The 20520-nt window shown below is 50.4% G+C and overlaps 7 protein-coding genes across 7 annotated transcripts; 1 reads left to right on the top strand and 6 right to left on the bottom strand.

Annotated features, from left to right (window-relative positions):
* Positions 1-13: 13 nt before the first annotated feature.
* Positions 14-2070, bottom strand: F5J12DRAFT_968251 (hexose transporter; the record flags this gene model as incomplete). Its single annotated transcript, XM_051750036.1, has 9 exons — positions 14-266; positions 323-882; positions 936-1000; positions 1051-1251; positions 1308-1407; positions 1463-1646; positions 1700-1826; positions 1881-1913; positions 1973-2070. 9 exons carry the CDS (start codon positions 2068-2070, stop codon positions 78-80), a joined length of 1557 nt encoding a protein of 518 aa, XP_051602757.1. The 3' UTR covers positions 14-77.
* Positions 2071-6314: 4244 nt separating this feature from the next.
* Positions 6315-7950, bottom strand: F5J12DRAFT_495101 (uncharacterized protein). The gene is made up of 9 exons (XM_051739702.1): positions 7849-7950; positions 7753-7781; positions 7554-7683; positions 7399-7495; positions 6930-7337; positions 6764-6857; positions 6601-6716; positions 6491-6538; positions 6315-6441 (listed from the first exon to the last, which is right to left on the bottom strand). The coding sequence occupies exons 1-8, from the start codon at positions 7888-7890 to the stop codon at positions 6531-6533; spliced, it is 924 nt and encodes a 307-aa protein (XP_051602756.1). The 5' UTR covers positions 7891-7950; the 3' UTR covers positions 6315-6441; positions 6491-6530.
* A 55-nt stretch (positions 7951-8005) lies between these two features.
* On the bottom strand, positions 8006-9437 carry F5J12DRAFT_494679 (uncharacterized protein). The gene is made up of 4 exons (XM_051739700.1): positions 8974-9437; positions 8809-8914; positions 8427-8751; positions 8006-8366 (listed from the first exon to the last, which is right to left on the bottom strand). The coding sequence occupies exons 1-4, from the start codon at positions 9194-9196 to the stop codon at positions 8094-8096; spliced, it is 927 nt and encodes a 308-aa protein (XP_051602755.1). The 5' UTR covers positions 9197-9437; the 3' UTR covers positions 8006-8093.
* On the bottom strand, positions 9274-11142 carry F5J12DRAFT_814208 (uncharacterized protein). The gene is made up of 3 exons (XM_051744973.1): positions 10370-11142; positions 10142-10310; positions 9274-10086 (listed from the first exon to the last, which is right to left on the bottom strand). Exons 1-3 carry the CDS (start codon positions 10952-10954, stop codon positions 9680-9682), a joined length of 1161 nt encoding a protein of 386 aa, XP_051602754.1. The 5' UTR covers positions 10955-11142; the 3' UTR covers positions 9274-9679.
* A 1045-nt stretch (positions 11143-12187) lies between these two features.
* F5J12DRAFT_919916 (DEAD-domain-containing protein) lies at positions 12188-14109 on the top strand (the record flags this gene model as incomplete). Its single annotated transcript, XM_051749255.1, has 7 exons — positions 12188-12473; positions 12555-12882; positions 12911-13234; positions 13290-13418; positions 13478-13602; positions 13643-13920; positions 13985-14109. Exons 1-7 carry the CDS (start codon positions 12439-12441, stop codon positions 14107-14109), a joined length of 1344 nt encoding a protein of 447 aa, XP_051602753.1. The 5' UTR covers positions 12188-12438.
* Positions 14110-15871: 1762 nt separating this feature from the next.
* On the bottom strand, positions 15872-16981 carry F5J12DRAFT_494855 (uncharacterized protein). Its single transcript, XM_051739701.1, has 4 exons — positions 16601-16981; positions 16463-16529; positions 16270-16398; positions 15872-16210 (listed from the first exon to the last, which is right to left on the bottom strand). Exons 1-4 carry the CDS (start codon positions 16832-16834, stop codon positions 15996-15998), a joined length of 645 nt encoding a protein of 214 aa, XP_051602752.1. The 5' UTR covers positions 16835-16981; the 3' UTR covers positions 15872-15995.
* On the bottom strand, positions 16646-20028 carry F5J12DRAFT_814187 (WD40-repeat-containing domain protein). The gene is made up of 7 exons (XM_051744972.1): positions 19998-20028; positions 19818-19930; positions 19560-19754; positions 19337-19483; positions 19143-19278; positions 18103-19095; positions 16646-18047 (listed from the first exon to the last, which is right to left on the bottom strand). Exons 1-7 carry the CDS (start codon positions 20013-20015, stop codon positions 17130-17132), a joined length of 2520 nt encoding a protein of 839 aa, XP_051602751.1. The 5' UTR covers positions 20016-20028; the 3' UTR covers positions 16646-17129.
* Positions 20029-20520: the final 492 nt, after the last annotated feature.

Genomic DNA, 20520 nt, shown 5'->3' with positions numbered 1-20520 from the left:
ACCGAATAACATACACAAGAAAATTCATGAGACAAGGAAATAATTAAAGGAAGGTGTGAGGTACGCAGCAATACACTTTACGCCTTCTGCACTGATTTCTCATAAATATCGGGGGTTTCTTGGGCTGTCTCTCCGTGTGTTATCTTCTCAAGTGCACTTTCACCATCGAAAATGGCTGCGGTCTCCTCCAATGTTCTGTTTTTGGTTTCCACTAGGAAGGCCCACAAGAACACGAACTCAAATGCCAACCAACAAACATAAACGAGCTTTGGGGGAGATTAACATGAAAAAACGAAGAAAAAGACGACCCAATACAACTTACGTAGTACTTCCACCCAAGAGCATCAAGGGCGATGGGGTTGACATATTGGTTGAAGACGAGGGCCACGGAAATGACGAAATTGAAGACATTGAAACCCTTCGCACGCAGAGAGAATGGAAGAATCTCGACAGTGTATGAAACAACGAGGGGACAAAATGCAATGTCATAGGCTGCGAAGAACAAGAATACAAAGCCGACGACGGCTTGACCAGCGGCGGAAACTCCATGCTTAGTATATTCCGCAAAGCAAATGGTTTGCGCGGTGTAGAAAAAGGTCATCAAAGCGGCAGAGGACAAGAAAAGGAATCGACGCCCGAGTCTATCAACCATGAAGGCAGCGAGGACAGCCCAGAACAGATTCCAAATTTGCAGGACACCGTTGATGAGCAACTGAGTGCCCGAATCCGTGATGCCGATTTGAGTGAAAACCTCGTTCAGGTAGTACGAAATGATACCGTTTCCAGACCACTGTGAAAAGAAGGCGAGCGCGACGATGATTCGCATGCGCTTGAGATTTCCCCGGGTGGCAATGAGAGACCTCCAACCGACGTTGGCAGCAACTGTAATAAACCCATGTCTGCATATTAGAACTCGGCGACCACGTACAACATACCGTTACGATCAAATTCGATGGCAGCCTTGATTTCTTGGAATTCGTGCTGAACGAGAGGATCCTGCCTTCTCCGGACTTTAGGTTCGTATTCCATATGGGTGCAGAAAATACGTACTCGTCACCATCGGCATGGTAGTAAGCCAAGGTACGGAGTGCCTCGGCATCTCTACCCTTACTAACTAACCAACGAGGAGACTCTGGGCAGAAGAGGACCAATGAAAACTGCAAAGCCGCAGGTACTCCCTGCAACAAGGATGGCAGACGCCATGCCCACGTATTGTTGATCCTGAATGTCCCATATGTAGCCCAAGCTGCACTAGATATTTTGATTAATTCTTGGGAACTCCGCAGGACTAGGACAGAAACACCTACATAATTGCGCCGGAGTACCAAAGGGAATTGAACAAGGATGTCAGAGGAGCCCGATACTCTGGATACGCCAGTTCGGTGACAAGCATTGGCGCAGAATTAGCTACGCCACGCAACTTAAATTTCCAGTATTTTCCATAATGTGGCAAGGGTCTCACCAGCAAAGGTCAACCCAAAGCCAATCACGAACCGAGCGCCGATAAACATGCCAACTGACTGAGAAGCGGTTTGCAACGCTGTGGCAACAAGCATGATGGCTGCACCAAAAAAGACCGTCTTGCGGCGGCCTATACCATCAGAGAGGTAAGGGGCGAAAGGATAACCTGCCAATGCGCCAATATTCTGATGCTGGGGGTGAAAAATAACCGTGGACGACTGGCAGCGAATTTGTTCACCTGGATGGCATTGAGAAGACCCAGTCTTCCCATTGACGGGTGGTTAAAGTCATCCTGCCATTGTTGCAGAGACTGGAGACCATTCATCATACTACCATCATAACCGCTAGTTGAAGAGGTGATCAAACTGCGAAAAGCGTGAGCTTGAAGTAACTGCAACAAGGACGGCGACGAAACGCACAGGAGAGCGATCCAGGCATGGAGGATGATGATGCTATAGAAGATGCCGAATGAACAACGCCAAAATGGTGGTAATGAAATAACGACACCGACCGCTTGTTGTTGTGCCACTTCCTGTTGGGGTTGAGGAAACGTGCAAAGGAAGTATCTTGGTCGGCACCGGCACTGGCAGCTGCAAGACCTGCGCCCATGTCTTGCTACAACTTCTGTCAATGAGAAAAGAAACAACCGGGAGGATGGGACGCCAAGTTACACGGTTGTTTAGCCGATTTATAGGCGAATTGACCGTTCTTCGCTATCAATCCGTTCTCCGTAGATATGCCGAAGACACTGGAGACTTCGTTGCGCGTTCATCACTTTTTGAATGGTTCTCCACTGGGCCCCGAGATCACATTGGCTTGGTTAAGCCAATTCTTCTGAGCATACCTTCAGTGAGTGCCCGAATGCGAGATCACACGCCCGATGAGCAACGAATAGTTCATCCCGATTCTCTTCGCGGTCCTCTCGGGCCTGGCGAACAAAACAAGAAAAGTTGAAGCCATTGCTCCATGAACTCTGCGGAAGCTCGGTTTCCGAGCCCGGTTGTTAGTACTATTTCTTAGTATCCGTGCACATGGTTTTCGATGTCTGTTCCCCCCCACATGTCAGGTGGAGACAACGCAATGGTATGTTTCGTTTCCTCGTCTCCGCGCCCTGATTCAAGTGGCAGTTAACACATAATGAATCGAATACCACCTTGGAACAACTCGAAATGTCTCCACCACAACCCACAGTGGCGATTAGATAACACCGAGTTATCGCCGAGTGCTGATCTAGACTGGCAATTGCTTTCGCGCTCTTTTCATATGGAATCCACCTGAAGGTCGCTGGGTTTTACCCTTGCATCAGTCTATCACGAATCAGGAAACTCAATCGTGCATGCAACTGAAGTAGAAGTCTATGGAGTGTCCATGGCACTAATAGACTCGGATAAGATGCGTATATAAGATATCATGCAACTACATGCAATGTTGGGAAACAGTTGCACTGAATATGAAAACAGGTTCGGGTTATCTTCGGTGGAGTAGAACCCGATGTCCGGCCCACCAAGGTGTTCCCCTGTCCATATGACCAAACCACCCCTCTCTAGAACCGCCGGAGCAAATCGCTGGCAGAAACGTCGTCATCCCTACACTGATATTCACCGACCCCTTGTCCAGTGCTCGTTTCAGAAACAGGCTGGGGTGCAGGATTGTCCCGCTTCCTCCGAAACCCCCAGTTTCTGGCAAAATTTGCCAGGGTACTCGTAGCCGTCTGTGCCGGTCCACCCGTAAATCCAGATGCTAACGGTGAAGACCGCGGTACATGATGTGAAGTTGTTCGTCGTCGACTTAGAAAGTTCGACATTCCATCCGTTAAAGACCCCACGGGCGACGGTGGTCCTACTACCGATGACGTCTCATGAGATGTAGTTATTGAGGATTCCAACGCATGTTCAGTTAGTGCTGTTGTCGCAACAGCCTTGACTATTGTAGGTGAAGTCGACGCTGCAGCCAGTGTGGGCAATCTGGCTGCGGAGAACCTAGAGGATGTTGACCCCCGGGAAGCACGGGAACCTGGACGCAGAGGAGTGGGCGCGTGTGGACTGTGAGCATGTGGTGCCGAGTTCGCTTGCTGAATTGGAGTTGGCACGGCTGGTGTAGTTGTGGTGGCAATTGCAGTGGCGTATTCATTGTGGGAGAGTTCGTCACCGGATGGAGTATCTTTCAATGGCGGATCTCCCGACGGCGTTATTATTTGAACGGATTCTTCGGGCAATTCAGGTGGCGCTTGTGCAAGGAGACGAGATAGTGATGAAGGGCCGGCGGAAGGGGTGGAGTTCGCTCGCGGACGGGAAGGAAAGAGACGCGACGTGGGCGGTTGCGTAGCGCTGAACGAATCTTCAACTTCTGCCTGAGGTGGGCCCGGCAAAATGGAGGGCGGATCTACTAAATGAGAAGATCTTCGGAACGTCGACCCAGGATCTGAAAGAGCAGAAACCTTGCGCGCATCGCCCTTGCGTTTGATGGTTTGGCCGTTCTGCGTCCAGTCCTCAACCTCAAGCATGTAGTATTTTATGCCATCCCCCAGTCCGTAAGGGTTGCTGCTAGGATCCTGATGATGCTCATGATTAGATGGACACAAGCACATTAGGGTTCGTCTTACATTGGGATCTACCACCCGTTCAGTGATATGTGTGATCCTGGCAACGATCCATTCACGGGACTTCAGCTGCTCCGCCAGATGGCCGGTTGCTTGCAAAAAATAATGAGGGAACGATACTAGATGAATGATGACAATCGCAAATGGCTTTTAGTCGTCGAAATAAGAAAGACACACACCATTAAAGGCTGCCCACGGTTTCGAGACAGAATTTCGGGTCGGGAGAAACAACGCAAGATCACCCTTGGTGAAATTTCGGAAGGATATTTTACCCTTCGCACGCTCCCTATACTCCTTGCATTGTTTCTGCCATTTCCTGATGACAGAACCTGTCTTAGCAACGCTTTCCAGGAAGTGGTCATGATCGAACGATCTCAGCGCCTCCACCGCGCCAGCAGTATCGGAGGTGTCGATGGGAGATGGCTCCTCTAGAATGGTGCTGTTGCGCGGATGTGGCGAGAACGCAGACTCGACTAGGCTATGGTTCTGTTTTGCACTAGGATGGACCACCATCGTTTGTAACATCGATAACGCCTTGCAATGAGTGTTCCTGAAGGCAATGGCGATGTCGAGGAGCTGCGCCACAAGCCGACTGCCGTCCTCGAGGCGCTGCTCGAATTCAGATTGCGACACACGACCCGCCATCAAGTCATCGCGAAGTAGACGCTCGACATGTCTGGCCTCTCGAAGCTCGTGCTCTACGCGTTGCAGTTCCTCTCGCAAACCTATGGCGTCTGCATTTGCCAGGTCTGCGACAGACTGCGCGTCCTTCCAATGTCTGGTCATATCCTCGAGCTCCGCTCGCAGTTCCGAAAACTGGTGCTCCAGAACAGCACGGTCACCATCAGCTTCGGCTATATGATCGCGCAACATCCGATCGTGCATTGTCGCCTGAGTTCGCAATAATCTCTCCTTTTCCAGATCAGATTCCTTCAGCATCCGGCTCACTTCGTCGTTCTCTGCCCGTGCAACGCGTATCTGGGCTTCCAAATCTTCCCCTCTCGATCGTGCGGCCTCCAGATTTTGCAGGGTTATTGTCTGTTCTTCCAAAAGCTGTGCAATCTTTGCCGCGTTCTTCCTTTCGAGAGCCTTCACCTCCTCCGCCTGAGCACGCACCTGTACAAGCTCCTGCCGAAGTATATCCGCCGCCTTCGCCTGCTCGATTGCATCCGCCAGTGCCCTGCTACGCTCGTATCGCTGGCTTTCTACGTCCTGCACTAGCTCCGCATTTCGCCGCTCCAGAACTTGTCGTGCCGTCGCCTCGCTCTCGATCTGCGCACGCGCTTGATGCAGCTCGCGCTCTAGGGCGTCCGTCCGCTCGCGTTCAGAGCGCAGATTGGCCTCGGAGTCTCGGAGTTCATCGCTTAGTTTGGATAGCTCAGTCTGGAATGAAAAGCGTTCCTCCTGTACGACTCTTTCCTGTGCTTCTTTATTGTCTTCAGCTTCCCGAAGACGTTGAGCAAGTTCTTGAAATGCTAGTTCATCAGCTTCAGTGACTATAAACAATGAGTTACAAGAGTGTCTTGTGCATGGGAAGGACGTACGTCTTCGCCGTGATGCTGACAGCCACGACGCTGACAACACTGCGGGAAACGTGAGTGATTGTATTGTAGTGCGCAGATGCGCTCAACTCACGAGAACGCTCCGCTATCCGGTCGAAGCCCGACTCCAAGTTATCCATCTTTTGTACATGCTTCTCAAGTGCTAGGCGAGCTTCCTGAACAGAAGCGAGGACGGCGGGACTGGGACTTGATCGAGCATAAGCTTCCAGGTCCTCTAACACCTTAAAGAACGCTGAAAGACCGCATGGTAAGAGGTTCCTAAGACCATTTCATAATTGAGGAACTATAGCCCACCGTCTACGTCCTCCCTTTCCAATGAATATGGGTGGTCCTTTCCTCCAGTCGGAGAAAAATCAATGGTAGGAACAGGGTCTTCCATCCCCTTTGTGTCGAATGGCAACTGACCATACACCTCTCCCCGATAGATTTGCCTTCGTTTCTTCTCGCTCGTTCTAAAAGCTCAAGGACGATTTGGTCTGGGTCGAAGACATGAAGATAACAACAAGACCCACGAAAGCTTTGCCATAACCTCCAATATCGACTGTGCGCGTTGGTAGAAGAATCGTGCTAGTTAAGTTGCTTAGTACGCTCGTGCGTACAAACCCTCAAGTACCCACAGAACTCCTTTCGCCGAACGATCTCAATGACCGTCGCGCCATACGCATATAGCATGTTGTGAAGCCGATGTATGTGCGGAAAGCTGTTCTTTGCTCGGAATTTAGCTTGCAACTGCGAGAGTGTCGTAGGTAATTGAACGAGGTCGACGTTGAGCGTGCTTATGCATTGAAGGGCAGTTATACATTGCTCGGTATACTCATTCTGAAATAGTTAAACCGACTGTTCCAATCAGAAGTACGAATGTACACACCTTGAACTGTGTAACGATTTCCACTTGTCGTCTGAGAACGTTATCGAGCTGTTTGATTTCTGGTGTGGGCTCAGTGTGACAAGTATTATTGTGAATCAGAAATAGCATACCTTGTAATAGAGTGTCGCTGTCACTTGCGGGGCTCTCAAGTGCACCTGCAACTTCAACAACCTTCTCGTATGCGTCATGGAACCGTCGAGCAGATAGCTCTGCTTCCTCGATGATCCTGATATAATTTAGGAAACCATGCAGGACCAACCAGAAATCACCCACTTCACGTTCATCACAATCGCACGTACAGAATCCGTTCCAGTTTTTAACCTCGTCACTAGTTTCTCTGCTTCTGAGAACTGCAAACGCAGGTCATCTGGTGGAAGCCCATATGCGTAAACGTCCACCAGAGCTCATCGAAACGGCACTACAGAAGAACGAGACCTACCATGCGTTCGAGCGCACGTCTCGGCAACCTGCTTCATCTTAGCATTCGATACGTAATCACCTAACGTGCGCCGCTTCTCTCCGTTTTCGATTGCCTTCCTGAACCCAGAGGACATGAACTCAATATGTACCTCCACCCGTCCAATGAGCTCGAGGTCCGCATCAACGCTTGCGAGTGAGGCTGCCTGCCTTTCTAGGTCATGACCTGTGGCCGCCACAATCCCGTCGAAAGCGTCCGTGATGCTAAGTACATTCAATTCAAGACTGCTAAAAGCAATTTTTGTGGCTTGATGCTGCTTGTGGAGCGTTGCAAGCATGCGATTGACGTGCTCAAGGAAGACTTGTGCACTGCGAAGGTATGAAGCGGCGAGCTGAGAGGGTTTATAGGGTGGCGTTGCTGAGAGAATTTCTAGAAATACAATCGGGCCCTTGTTACTGGTGTTATGAGCAGAGTGATGTAACAGACTCACCTTCGATTGGGATCAGCAATGGTGACTCGACCCGAAGTTCCTTTAGGACGTCTTGTAGGTCGATATCGAGATAATACTTGTTGAATACGTATATGGTCTAGTCCTCAGAGATGAACGTGGACTTCGCAACATTATGTGAGGAGGTAGCAACGCACCTGATCATGAGCACCGACCAATTCACGAACGTTGTCGGTCCGTAGGCGCGTGCCGTCCGAGAGGTATGCAAGGATAGCATCCTGATCCACTCCTGTCTCCTGTTGCAGAAATAACTCTAAACTTCCCCTCCTTCACCGGGTAAACGGAATGACAATAACTTGAAAACGTTGTATGCAGTCGAAGCACACACTTGCTCACCTTTCGATATCCCGAAGCGTGGCGTTGACCTGGTGAGGCGTTAGCATGGAGGCCCAGTCGCAACTATAACTTAAGGTCGGTCTGTAACACACACACCTGGAATGATTCTCCGTCCTCAGCACGACATATCTGAATCATAATAAGACGTCAGAGTAATAAAGAAAATCAGAAAGTAAGGAGCAGGTATGTTAGCGTGCGTCACGGCGACTGCCAGCGACTCGACATCGTAATAACCCACAAAAGGAAATTAAACCCCTGTTGCACGCCTCTACCAAACCCGCGCAGGGGTCTGCATGTCCGCATTATAAAATACATCACCGCGTACTCGACGATCAGCGTGTCTAGTCCACGTCCTCACTATCCCTACTCTTTTCGCCAACCGTCTCATCGTCATCAGCGGACACCACCTCCACACACCAGAACATCTCTGCTGTTGGCTCGTCATCTTCCTCCTCCCGTCCTTCAGATGGCCTTCTCCTCGTGCCACACACGAAGCGAATTGGCTGCTTATCCCAGTATTTCATCAAATCAAAAGTTATTCCCGCTGGAAGCCGAAGGATGATGTCCGGGTAGAACTCTAGGAATCCATAACAGAAATCTATCGTGATGATATCCTGCATCAAATCGTAAATAGGGGTAAAAGAGGTGGGCAGTGAGATTCGAAGTGAACGCACGTCAGGACCAAAAACCAGATCTTTTCGGTTCGTCTCTTTATTAAAATACTTCCTCCGCTCGCCTGGTGTTCGAAAACGATACGCTGCATGGTCATCTTTGCATGTCCGGGCCTCACTGCGGTTACCTCTTGCCGGAGATACGGAAGCCATGCTAAGCTGGGATGTGTCGTCTGAGATGGACGTGCGAGGTGGAAATTCTTCCTGCTCTCCTGGTACATGATCCGCGCGAACATGCATGAAATGAGGCACAGTCGCAACCAGCGGTGAGAGTGCCCATGGCTTCGTATCTGATGTGAGGTTGTGCTCCAGCGCAGGATCTACAAATCTTCCTTGCACTATAAGTCTCCATTTGGCTGCCAGATATACCAGGCCGCTCACTCACTTAGCAAACTGAAGCGCAAGACCAGACCCCCAAGGCAACCTTAAGGACCTATCAAAGGTATTCCCGAGCAGAACGTCGTTTGCCGAGTGCGGCTGCAGAAACCTCCCTTTGGGTGTGGTTGCCGTGTCGGTGAATGGTCAGGGTCCCAGTGTCGTGTGTACTCACCCTTCACCTGCACGCTCCATGTTATTCCTTTACGGTCCGGCCGCTGGAAATACTCGCTGTACGACGGCTGTCCGCGCGAGTTTCTAAACCCCTTGATGTACACGGCGACTTCGCCCTCGAACCTGTCACAGCGAAGAGGGAGGGCCCTGCCCGTATTTACGAGTTCGGTGATATCTTGAAGACCTTCGACACAAGTCCCGGCGCGTACACGTAGCCCAGGCATATTATTGTTAACCACGATGTCACGGGGGAGTTGAAGTAACCGAAGTCGGCGTTCTTTAGATCACCGCACTCCTCCTATCTTCTGCGCCACTACCACCATGGCTTGGAGTTACCGTACACCACAGGTCCATCATACGCCATTAATACAGGTCGCAACGTCATAGCGCCGCTAGCGCGGCGATAGAAGCTGCTCATCGAGCATTAAGCGTGAGGTCAAATAAATGAAACAAACTTGATACCTGTACATGCGTCCACGCTGGAAAGGTATGTAGATGAAGTCATCCGCTGTTCCGCGGTGGTGCGTCAATTAGGTACTGGTATACGTAGTTTGCTCGGAGGGTAGGTACGAATCGCGGGGAGAAGTATCAGCGAAGAAAGTATGGTATAAAACCCAGTAAAACCGGCACCATGTCATCCATACCCAATAAATACTTAGAAAACTCCCTTCAAAACAGGAAGACTTTAAGTCGGGCAACGCCACGAATCATGTCGCAAAAAGCAAGAGCGCAAAAAACACACCCAACAGCAGGATGCCCACGTATGGCATACCCGCCCGTGAGAGAGCCGCATTGGAAACATTCACTGTCTGGGCGTAATTCAACCCACAGGCGTTGTCCAGGGTCTTTGCAGCGTTCTCGTACGTCTGCTGCAGGGCACCCAGTAGTGTGCCATTGCTGCTTGCCAACGCATTGGCATACATCGCCATCAGCTGCTCTGTACACTCGTTACATGCGCCAGTCGTGATGCCAACTAGTGGTTGACCAAGAGGCAGCAGGTAGAACCAATAACTTGACGGATCAGAGTTGCCTACGGATTCGACGTAACAATACGCATTTGTTGCCGTGTCGACTTGGCAGGAGACATTCCTCATGAGATCATATGCCTGAAGAGCTACAACATTCCAAAACGTTAAATACAGTTGCCAGTTCACTTGCCCCTTACTTACCAATGAGCGTGTCAACGGCCATTGCGTTTTGATCACCGAGGTCGATCACACAAGAGGACTGCAGCGCCGACACGAACCACGCCATGTTGATGCTACATTGATCCCAGCTAAGGTCGGTATTGCATGTCCCCCAGATGTCGGTGTTCATTTCAGTGATATTATTCTGGGCCTGCTCGGAGCGAGTGTGAACCAATCAGTTTCTAGTTTGGACAGGAGGAAGAGTATTACCTCTTGGAACGCCTGCGAGTGCGTGATGAGAAGGGAAAATGGCCGACATGACCGAAAGGGTATCGTCTGCGTCATGTTAAGGAAGAAGTTGTAACATTCTGTCGTAGAAAAGTTAGTGGAAAGTGTCGTGTCAAAGGGTTGGGGGAATGGTGTTGGAAGCGTGGGATTTTGAGGTACGGGAGGAGCAGTCGTGGGCGTCGCAGCACGACGGAACAAGGTTGGGGGCGAGGTAGTACCCGGGTGGTTGTGCGGTGATGAGTGGGAATGACCGCTATGGGGGCTCCAATCGAAAATCTTTTCTGTCCACTGGTCCCATTTATTTTCCGCGCCGGGTATCAGAAGGTCGAACGCCGCAGGATGAGTGAGAAAGCGGGTCGTGGCTGCAATTATAATGAGGGTGAACGGAACGACGAGGACCGACCATCGAAGTCGGCGTGCAACCTTGTATTTTGAGGGTGAAGAGGTGACAACTGGTGCAAGCGGGGGTACGGTTGTTGGCACCAGAAGCTTATCCGAAACAAGGTGTGCACATGACGGTGGTGGTCGGGTTTCGGGGGGATTGGGTGACGGGGGAGGGGTAAACATAAACGCTGAAAGTGGGTATAGGATACAAACGAATGTTGTTCGAAATGAGCGTCGAAGGGCGTCAAGTCCGAGAGACTGCGCTCCAGTGGTATGAAAGACAGAAATGAAATGGATGACCTGTCGACCTGAGCGAGTATGAGCCTGACTCAAGGACCAGTAGAGCTTTGGATGGTTTGAATAGCGCTCACCGTGGATGCTTTTTTTCGTTCAAAAAGCAGGCTAGCTAAATTCATCGGCGTGGTAAAGCGAGAGGCACGATCAGAGGGCCGTGAGTGACAGGAAAATGACGATAGCCGATTAATAGGGATCACTGGACCCAGTCTAGACTACTGATTGGTTCTTATGAATACCCCTCACGGCCTCTCAAACACCTCCGGACACAGTACCCGTACGCACGTATCACTGCAAGGAAGCTCAGATCGAAAAAATTCGTCGGTGAGGCTTTCGGGATGGTAACTGGTGGACGTGATCTCGAGGCCAACTGGCACTCACATGCCAAGAAACCAGACAACCATTCCTAAGGGCTGTTACACCTATCATGCAGGTCTGACATGGACAGTGTCAGCCGAAAGGAGCATGTTGTTTCCCTGGCTCTACGCAAGAAGAGGCGGCGCCGAGTGACTTGTGAACACGGTAAGTACACATGACTTGTTCCTGCCTTTGCCACTCAAAATGCACGGCCTGATCCGTGTCTTGCCTATCTATGCGATATATAACCCTGTTCCCGGGAAGTATGTATATAGGAATTTGCCGCTGTTCTCGCATGAATACTTGTGCAGCACCCCTTCTCTAATTAGCACGGTGAGATGTCGAGGCGAAATACACATGACCTGGGAAGGAAAACATGGTATGTGCTGTCCTTCCCTCTCACAACTCCTGTCGACGGTGATATCGGCCAATCTGCCCGTGGGGTTCATCGATTTCTACATATTTCTAGGTTCTTCAAGTCCAGATCCTTCGTGCAAGAGGGTGCCCCTGGGACTGATAAATGTTTGTGCAGATCCGGCGACGTGCTCACTGAGTCGCCTAGGTTTGTTTTTGCGGACAGAAAGATGTATCAGGTAAATTTAAGGTGATGACGTGCTGTGGGTACGATCGCCATGATCGACTTGTCAGTACTTCAGTATTCTTCAGTACTAGTGATTTGTGTTGAGAACACGGTAAGGAGTAGCGTGGGAATACTGGGCAAAAGAATTTGTCGCGGACAAAAAGTGAGACGCCCTCTGAGGACTTTCTTTTGCAGTCGACTGCAATCTGCTTCTGCTCTGAATCCCAACTCAACTGCAACACAACAACTGCTTCTTGGCTGTCGTCAACGCCACTCCATCTCGTTGTCGCAGAATCCACGAACACGACAACGAACAAAAGAGCCACTCCCATAATACCCCACGACACTTAGCGTGTCGCCTTTGATCAAACCTTGTCTCGCAGTTGTTGCAGCCTACCGCCCATCCCGAAATCAGCCCATCCCACCTTTTCAAGTCATGTCCCAAGCAACCAGACCATCCTCGTCCAATTCGTAAGTCGTAACTTCCTTTCATGTCCTGAACTGTCTCCTAACGATAACGTCGCCTTTTTTTTATATTAAAAAAAATATCAGTCTCTCAACAGCTATCAGCAACGACTTGTCTTGGAAAGCCGGACTTCGCCCACCGCCAAAAGACCTCAGGCCCCAAACAGAAGATGTGACGGCCACCAAGGGTCTCGAATTCGAAGACATGTACCTCCGCCGCGAACTCCTCATGGGTATCTTCGAAGCAGGATTCGAGAGGCCCTCTCCCATACAAGAAGAAGCTATTCCAATTGCGCTCACGAAGCGCGATGTCCTCGCCCGCGCCAAGAATGGCACTGGCAAAACAGCAGCCTTTGTCATCCCCGCTCTCCAACAGATTGATATCAACAAACCAAAGATTCAAGCCCTTCTCCTCGTACCCTACCCGTGAACTCGCCTTACAGACATCCCAAGTATGCAAAATCCTCGGAAAACATATGGGTATTCAGGTCATGGCGACCACTGGTGGCACAACCCTCAAAGACGATATCATGCGACTATCCGAAACGGTTCATGTCCTCGTGGGCACTCCCGGCCGTATTCTCGACTTGGCTGGAAAGAGCGTGGCTGATCTTAGCGAATGTCCCGTCTTCGTCATGGACGAGGCAGACAAACTCCTTTCCCCCGAATTCACTCCAGTCATGGAACAGTTACTCTCTTTCCTCCCCACTGACCGCCAGGTCATGTTGTTCAGCGCAACATTCCCCCTCATTGTGAAGGACTTTAAGGTCCGTTTCCGCATGTTTCACTTACTTCGTTTACTGATAACACCTCTTTCAATAGGATAAACACATGAACAGTCCTTACGAAATCAACCTCATGGAAGAACTTACCCTACGCGGTGTCACTCAATATTACGCCTATGTAGAAGAGCGACAGAAAGTGCACTGCCTAAATACATTATTTTCCAAGGTAAGTTATTCACTTATGTCCGCGTCGGTGGACTGAGCTAACGTGTCAAATCGTTGTAGTTACAAATTAACCAGTCGATCATCTTTTGCAACTCTACCAATCGCGTCGAGCTATTAGCCAAGAAAATTACCGAACTTGGCTACTCATGTTTCTATTCACATGCAAAGATGCTTGCAGTCACACCGTAATCGCGTATTCCACGACTTCCGCAACGGCGTGTGCAGGAATCTCGTTTGCTCTGACCTACTTACGCGAGGTATCGATATCCAAGCCGTTAACGTCGTCATCAACTTTGACTTCCCAAAAAATTCCGAGACGTACCTTCACCGCATCGGTCGGTCAGGTCGATTCGGACATTTTGGTCTCGCCATCAACCTCGTCACGTATGAAGATCGATTCAATTTGTATCGCATCGAGCAGGAGCTCGGAACGGAGATACAGCCCATTCCCCAACACATCGACAAGAGCTTGTACGTAGCCCCAGGTGGTCCTCGAGGAGCCTGTACCGCAGAAACAGCCCGTGCAACGACAACCGCAGCAGCGACAACAGGCGCCTGGGCAACAAGTACAGAATCATCAGGGCAATGGACGGCCAAATGGCATGCAAGTGCTTCCGCAGGCAGCTCAACCGCAACAGAGAGTTCCGTACCCGGCCCAACCAGGCTACCGTGCGACACCTGTCGCACGATGAAAGCTGATATCCGTCGTATCTGGAGTGGGAAGTGGTGGTGGCCAGCTTAATGATATCCGCATCCGAAGAAAAAACACATTCAACGCCATCTTTCACAGACATCGACCGAGGGGGTCTCATTTTCTCAGTATATTCTGGCGATTGCCGGCCACTTTGTGATCGACATTATCAATGCCGTGCTTGTCGCAATCCCGTCACATTTTTTTCTATTCGCTTGTGGTTTTGTGTTTGACTATATATATCATAGGTTACGTTGCTTGCACTTGTGGTTAAGTGACATCTCCCCCCCCTCCAGTGTCCAGCTACCCCGATCCCCCCCCTCGCGTTGTGTACTGTAGATTTTTGGTGTCGTTGCGTTTTTTGGAGGATGCTGGTTGAGTTGGGCGGCATCAGGTTGTTCGTAGTTGGTGTGTGGGTGTTGAGGCCAGGAATGATTGGGTGCGGTAGCGTACATCTGTCGAGTTGTCTGCCCGCTTCATTCGAGGGCGACTCGTGCAATTGCAGTCATTGCTTGCCTCCATTAGTTTTTCTCAGGATGAGCTAAAATGCTACAGCCAGCTAAATGTCTCGTTATTACATAACTCCCGGGCCTTGGAATGGCTTTAGCATTCTACTTTGATAAGCGTTAGACCGGAAGTCCGAGTGGTGGAGAAAGGAGTTACTACTAGGCAAGGATGATTCAATTCAGAAACCTCTCAGCTGATTGGAATACGAAGTCCAGAGCTTCCAGGACACAGGTCCGCACTGCAATTTATTCATTCAGCGAAGGCTAGAAGAAATGAGGCTAGAGGGTAAGACAGCCCAGACCCATGCCGGTGAAGTCCGACACCCTTGACAACCACTCATCGGTGAAGTTTGTTTTATGTCGTGGATATCGTTAACTAAACCGTGTTAGTTGTGCAAGTATCTGGTTACGACCGGACATCGAAATAAGACATAGGTGACTTGAAGGATGAGCATGCATAGAGCGTGAGGACCGTCGCCTACAATTCCTGCAAGCTCTCCATCAATGAATCTCACCACGGGTGGATCAGTGGATGGAAGACTAACGATATTCTATGATGACACGCTGGGCAGACCCAACATCAGCCGATGCATTAGTCGCAAACTACGAAATACCTCGTATACAGATATGGGATGGTCCCGTGGGCACTGGTTCGCTGCAGGTGAGGGAACACGGTATGAAAGGGTCTCCAGGAAAATGGAGAACCTCGACTTCCCTCTATCTGAATTGTCAATGAACGAGCGTATGAATCAGGACATGGGGGGACGAGGTTTGCACACAGAAATTTTGCTGTCTGTTACCAAGTTCGAAACGTTCGAAAGGCATCTTGTCATTCAACGGGTCTGATCCACGACTCTTTCCCAGATATGGGAGATACTGGTCTGACGTCATGAGTTTGCGCCGTGCGCCGGTTGTTCTTCCAGTCACCATCCACCTGCCTTTCCATCGACTGCAGTCTTGTTATCGAACCAGTCTAGTGACTTTCCAATGAGCAGCAATAAGGACACACGAGTCTTGGCTCCCACGACGCCAAGAATGCGGGTAAGCACCTGACACAATATTCGAGGCTGGCATCTGGTTAACGTTGTCCGTTCTGTTCCCCAGGTTCTGGTAGGAGGCACAGCGCTTTTCATGTCATTCTTCGCGCTGTCCTGGTATGCCCTCCAACGATATCAAGAAAGAAGAGATGCCCGGGCTTCAGTGCAACCAGGAGGCATCCCCACCTGTTGGTTGATTTCTCACTTCAAGGCAGAACTCATGACTGACGGAGCTTGAAGGGGAGAACCGTATGTACCAGGCTCTCTTCCCCGCGAAAAGCGCCACATCGCCTGCGACGCTGCGCAATCGTGAGCACACGAGTGATCCTTCACAAACTCCTCCACTACCCGCGCCGGGTGCACACTACAAATCGCCAGAGGGTTACAAGGGTGAGGCCAAGACTTCCCCTGAGCGAGCGCAGGGGGCGATCCCCGACGCAGGTGAGACGAAGGGAGGCGTGGCGCTTGACCCGAACTCGCATCCTCATCCCGGGCCGCAACCAACACCGCAGCGCACGAATCCGGAGGACGGGAGCGTGTACAGCAAATCCAAGAAGCACTATGCCTAACTTGTAAGAGCAGGAAGTTTCATACACGTATTGTATTGTCTACACGCACATCGCGTTTTGTGGGTTTTCGAGTAGTGTTTTGTAGCCAAATTGCTACAGACTTCGCCGTTGGGCGTTGTATACAGGCAAACAAATGACATCATGACTAGCGTCAGCTTTTCGCCCTTCTTGCCCGGCTCTTCCTTGGACAGAACCAACTCGCACCTGTCACGCTTTAGCCTGAAATTCAATCGATTACACGCCGGAATTCATGCGCCCGTCACAAGTGTATCGCCAGCAACGGCAGAACGACTCGTTTATGGCGCGGTACTGGACCAGTCAATCACCCAGAAACAAATTTGTGAGTACAGGAATGCATGCAACGTTGTCATGAAGCTCACAGTTCCTCTTGGGTCCAGTTGATTGCTTCCACAGCCGCTATTATCGTTTCTGCTGGAGCGTATTACTGGGTTTACGATGATGTAGAACGCAAGCATAGCCAGAGTAAGTCCGCTGTATACCGTAATGCTTCGGTGATTGAGAACGTGCCTGCACAGCCCAGACCAATAACAAGCGCCGTTGAAGTGCCAGTAGGGTCTTTCGATGGAAACTTGCATCCGATGTCGGAGAGACATACCAATTTCACTGTCAGGTTTTAAAAGATCTCCACAAGATCGAATTTACTTGGTACACTAGCTACTTTTCGATTGCAAAATTTGTGTAGCAACATTACTGAGCATGAGATAAAAATCAGTCTCGAAGAAGAAATGTGATCTTTACTCCTCGTACCGTATCTACGCAGACAGAATTGGCTAGGTTGTCGAGTCCATTTCTACATCTTCCGAGCTCTTCCCTTCCCCGTTCTTCATCTTCGACTGGTCGATCAGGAAGCGCATCATAAAGGTATTCTCTTCGCACCTGGTACTGCTGTTATTGCCCAACCTCAAATGAACAAGAAGTCAAAACCCACAAACTCGATATCGATTGCTCGACATCCACAAGAGCTTTTTGTACTGCCCTTAGAACAGGGGCAAATTCCCCGCTCAGATCCTTTAGATACCTCCCATGGCTCATCAGGATCGCCCGGACCCAAATCAAGTCAAACTCTAAATGAGGACTCTTCTCCATGTGCTCCGCAATGAACCGAAAAAGAGCAGCGATATACACTACCGGAACTTGGCGTGCAATGAGACGGATGTCGGTGCAGGGAATGCTCTCGTAAGCATGTCGAATAATAGGCTTTTCGTTTAACCGGAAGGCAAGTACAAGAGCCTTGAGGTACTCCCCTTGACTGAGTACTTCCAATACACTCTGGGGAGTGAGATCAATGGTAAGATCGAAGGGATCGAATGCAATGGTGTCGTCGAGTGAATATATCAGTAGTCCCTCTGTGCTTGCCGCTGCCCATGCCCGCCCTGTTGGCGAGAACCTGACACACTTTGTCCGCACTTCCTGACGATATTTGCGCACCGACATGTCCCCAGCACCACAAACAGCACCGGGCAGTGTCGTATCGATCCTATCCTCCAGATCACTAGCATCCCCTCGGTCGTCGATCAGATCCACGTTTATGCCCGCGCTGTTTACCCTCCGATTATCCAGGAATTCCTCCGTCCCATCGAGGGACAAGTTCTCTGAGATCTGGAATTTCTTCACAAGCACCCCTTCACCCTCGCGGACGTCATACAGGACGACATATTTGCTGTTTCCCCCAGCAAGAATGCACGTGCCATCGGCCGTATACGCCAGACTCGTGAAGGCCTTCCCAGACGAACTGTTTGCAGCCGCGACTTTGTCGTCTGCTTTTCGGCCTCCTGAAATATCTTTCCGCCCTTCGATGAGATTGGTCTGTTTTCCCGAATGAACGTCGAAGAATGTGATTCAGCCCGTCCAGCGTCGATACTGCAAGTTCTGCACCATCCGGTCGGAAAGCAAGGGCAAGCACGTCGGACGATACCGAAAATGTCTCAACTGCGCGAGATCTCCCGAACACATTCCACACACGTACAGTCCGGTCCCACGAACCGCTTGCCAGTTGATTCGTTCCCGAGGGACAGAATGCGAGGCATGAGATAGGTGCTTCATGGCCGGTGAGAATGTCTAGCAACTTGCCAGTCTGCACGGACCAGAGGAAGACTTCAAATGAGTCGGTAGATCCTGCGGCGACGACCTCAGCCGATGGGTCGACAGCTAGAGCTGAGAATTGGACGGGCGAAGGCGACGTAAAAGTCCTAAAGTTCCGATACCTTACCATGTCGAAAGCGCGAACGGTTCCATCGAGAGACGCTGAGAAAAGGACAGATCCCTGCTTCGCAAATGCTACATCCATCACCGGTGCAGCATGGTCTGCAAAAGTAACGAAGCAAAATCCGGAGTGTGTTGCCCACACCTTCACCTTGCCGTCATCCCCTCCTGTGGCGATCGTCTGTCCATCGGGCGCATATGACAGCGTGTTCATATCAAAGAAATGACCCTGCTGCTTCAGGATATATGACTCAGACTGCCATTCCCACACAAGGAGCTGGCCGAGCGTGCGGGCGCCGAACGCCAACCACTCCCCTGATGGAGATATTGTTACAGAGGTAATCTTCTGCTGGGATATGCTCAGCGTGTGCACGTTCGTGAACGCAGGGAGTTCCCAGAGTCCAAACACGCCATTCGAGAAGCCGACGACGAGGAGGCTAGATGACGGGTGGAAGGATGCACAGACCACTTTTGTGTTTGGAAAGTTGAAGAAATGTCGCTCGTGAACACCCCACCGCGTCGTGGCAATTGCCTCCAAATCGCCGGCAGACCTCGAGAGAACCGGCATCGAGTCATCCGACAAGTCAGTGTCGTCGTCGGAAGCCTTAGCTTTCCACGTGAACACAGCCCCGTCACGGCTGATAGTGTATATCTATACTAGTTGTAAACTGGCTTATAAACTAGAGTGAGAACACTCACGCATTCGCCGCTTGCTGAAAAATATGCCCCAACCACCGCGTCACGATGACCGGCGAATGTTTTGGGGCGGAAACCTTCAAGTGGATCCAGAGTAAATAACCTCGCAGTCATATCTCGCGACGTCGTCAAGAAGCACCTTTGGACGACTATTAGCACTGTCAAGATGCCGGAGTGTGCTGTACATGAACACTCACTTCGAGTCTGGTGACCACCGAATACTCAAAATCTCATCATGATGACCCGTGTACGTTCGATGCAAAATGAACGGAGCAAACTCCCGCACAAGGTGATTGGGAGTCCGCCAAACCTGAAGATGTGAATCGTGCGTCACCGCAATATATCTACGTTAACCGTTCGCGAAGCTGTCAGTACACTGCGGTGGGGTGGCAAAGTAGAAAAACCAGTAAATAGACTAACTTTCCATCTGGAGAGAAGCTAACGTCGTTCACGGGTTTTTGAAAATTGAAATGATGCAGCACCACGCCACGCTTGAAGTTGACGAGGAGAGCACGACCACGTTCGTCCACTGAGACGAGGATGCTGGCGTCGGGGGAAAGGCCAATCCGCGAAATGTTCCTTCTGTTTTGGAATGATAGAGTGCGAGACTTGTTGCTTCAGAAAAAAAGGATCGCTTTCAAGACGCTGATGAAGGAGTAAAGGATGTCGGGTACTCACTTCACCAAGTCAAAGACCGAGACACGGTTCCCAACGGGACTCAGCAGGCTATTGCCATCTGGGGTGAAGAGGACATTTCCTTGTCTATAAACCGTTCCACATAAGTTCGAGAACTGGCAGATCCACGGTCCGGCATTCAAGTTGGCGTATGTCTCACAGCATGAGTCCCAACGAACGCACCTGATAGTTGGCCTTCATGGCCTGCAAAAACGAGCACAGCCACTTCACTATCAACGGTTACATTTACCAAGTTCTACTCTGACTAAGCTAGATTTACCACATGCTCATACATCACCTCAATTGCGACATGACGGTACATACCTAGCAGCCCGGCGGGCGTAATCAGGGAAGAGTTGACCCTGCCGGTCGGCCAGTCACCACATAGAGAATAATAATGTGTCACCGTTCATAAACAACCCAAAATCTCACCATGGACTATACCTCAAACCTTGACAGTGTTGTAACAAGCTTTGGACCCCAGATTTTTGTTTTCCGGTAATATGTAACCTAACCTTGATCAAAGAACCAAGCCGAAGCTGCGCAGAGCGCTGAGCTCGGATGAGATAAGATGAACCCACTTCAGCGCATCTCTGGGTGGAAGCTTCCAAAATCGGAAGGGTCTTCATGAGAAGCTAGAAGGTTGAAGGGGGGGATTCCATCATATCATGTCCGTCAGATGGCACTGTAGTAGGCCATTAACGGC

Source organism: Pisolithus orientalis (genome assembly GCF_024613125.1).
Source record: "Pisolithus orientalis strain OTSU chromosome Unknown F5J12scaffold_6, whole genome shotgun sequence".
NCBI lineage: Eukaryota > Fungi > Basidiomycota > Agaricomycetes > Boletales > Pisolithaceae > Pisolithus > Pisolithus orientalis.
The sequence above is the reverse complement of the archived record's forward strand: the minus strand, read 5'-3'. Positions and strand labels throughout refer to the sequence as shown.

Bases quoted from the DNA above. Each gene is read 5' to 3' on its own strand.
- F5J12DRAFT_495101 (XM_051739702.1), bottom strand. From the start codon at position 7,890: ATGATTCAGATATGTCGTGCTGAGGACGGAGAATCATTCCAG. The intron at 7,338-7,398 runs GTGAGTCTGTTA...TTGTATTTCTAG, and splicing joins ATTGCTGATCCCAATCGAAG to AAATTCTCTCAGCAACGCCA. The intron at 6,717-6,763 runs GTGGGTGATTTC...AAATTATATCAG, and splicing joins GCGATTGTGATGAACGTGAA to GATCATCGAGGAAGCAGAGC.
- F5J12DRAFT_494855 (XM_051739701.1), bottom strand. From the start codon at position 16,834: ATGTCTCTCCGACATCGGATGCAAGTTTCCATCGAAAGACCCTACTGG. The intron at 16,530-16,600 runs GTGAGCTTCATG...TGACTGGTCCAG, and splicing joins AACTGGACCCAAGAGGAACT to TACCGCGCCATAAACGAGTC. The intron at 16,399-16,462 runs GCGTGTAATCGA...TGTCCAAGGAAG, and splicing joins TGACGGGCGCATGAATTCCG to AGCCGGGCAAGAAGGGCGAA.
- F5J12DRAFT_814208 (XM_051744973.1), bottom strand. From the start codon at position 10,954: ATGTTTACCCCTCCCCCGTCACCCAATCCCCCCGAAACCCGACCACCA. The intron at 10,311-10,369 runs GTAATACTCTTC...CGCTCCGAGCAG, and splicing joins ACTCGCAGGCGTTCCAAGAG to GCCCAGAATAATATCACTGA. The intron at 10,087-10,141 runs GTAAGTAAGGGG...GGAATGTTGTAG, and splicing joins GGCCGTTGACACGCTCATTG to CTCTTCAGGCATATGATCTC.
- F5J12DRAFT_814187 (XM_051744972.1), bottom strand. The intron at 19,484-19,559 runs GTTAGTCTATTT...CGGTTAACGTAG, and splicing joins AGCTTCTCTCCAGATGGAAA to ATATATTGCGGTGACGCACG. The intron at 19,279-19,336 runs GTGAGTGTTCAT...AGTCGTCCAAAG, and splicing joins CGGTGGTCACCAGACTCGAA to GTGCTTCTTGACGACGTCGC.
- F5J12DRAFT_494679 (XM_051739700.1), bottom strand. From the start codon at position 9,196: ATGCCTGGGCTACGTGTACGCGCCGGGACTTGTGTCGAAGGTCTTCAA. The intron at 8,752-8,808 runs GTGAGTGAGCGG...AGTGCAAGGAAG, and splicing joins CTTGCGCTTCAGTTTGCTAA to ATTTGTAGATCCTGCGCTGG. The intron at 8,367-8,426 runs GTGCGTTCACTT...GATTTGATGCAG, and splicing joins ATCTGGTTTTTGGTCCTGAC to GATATCATCACGATAGATTT.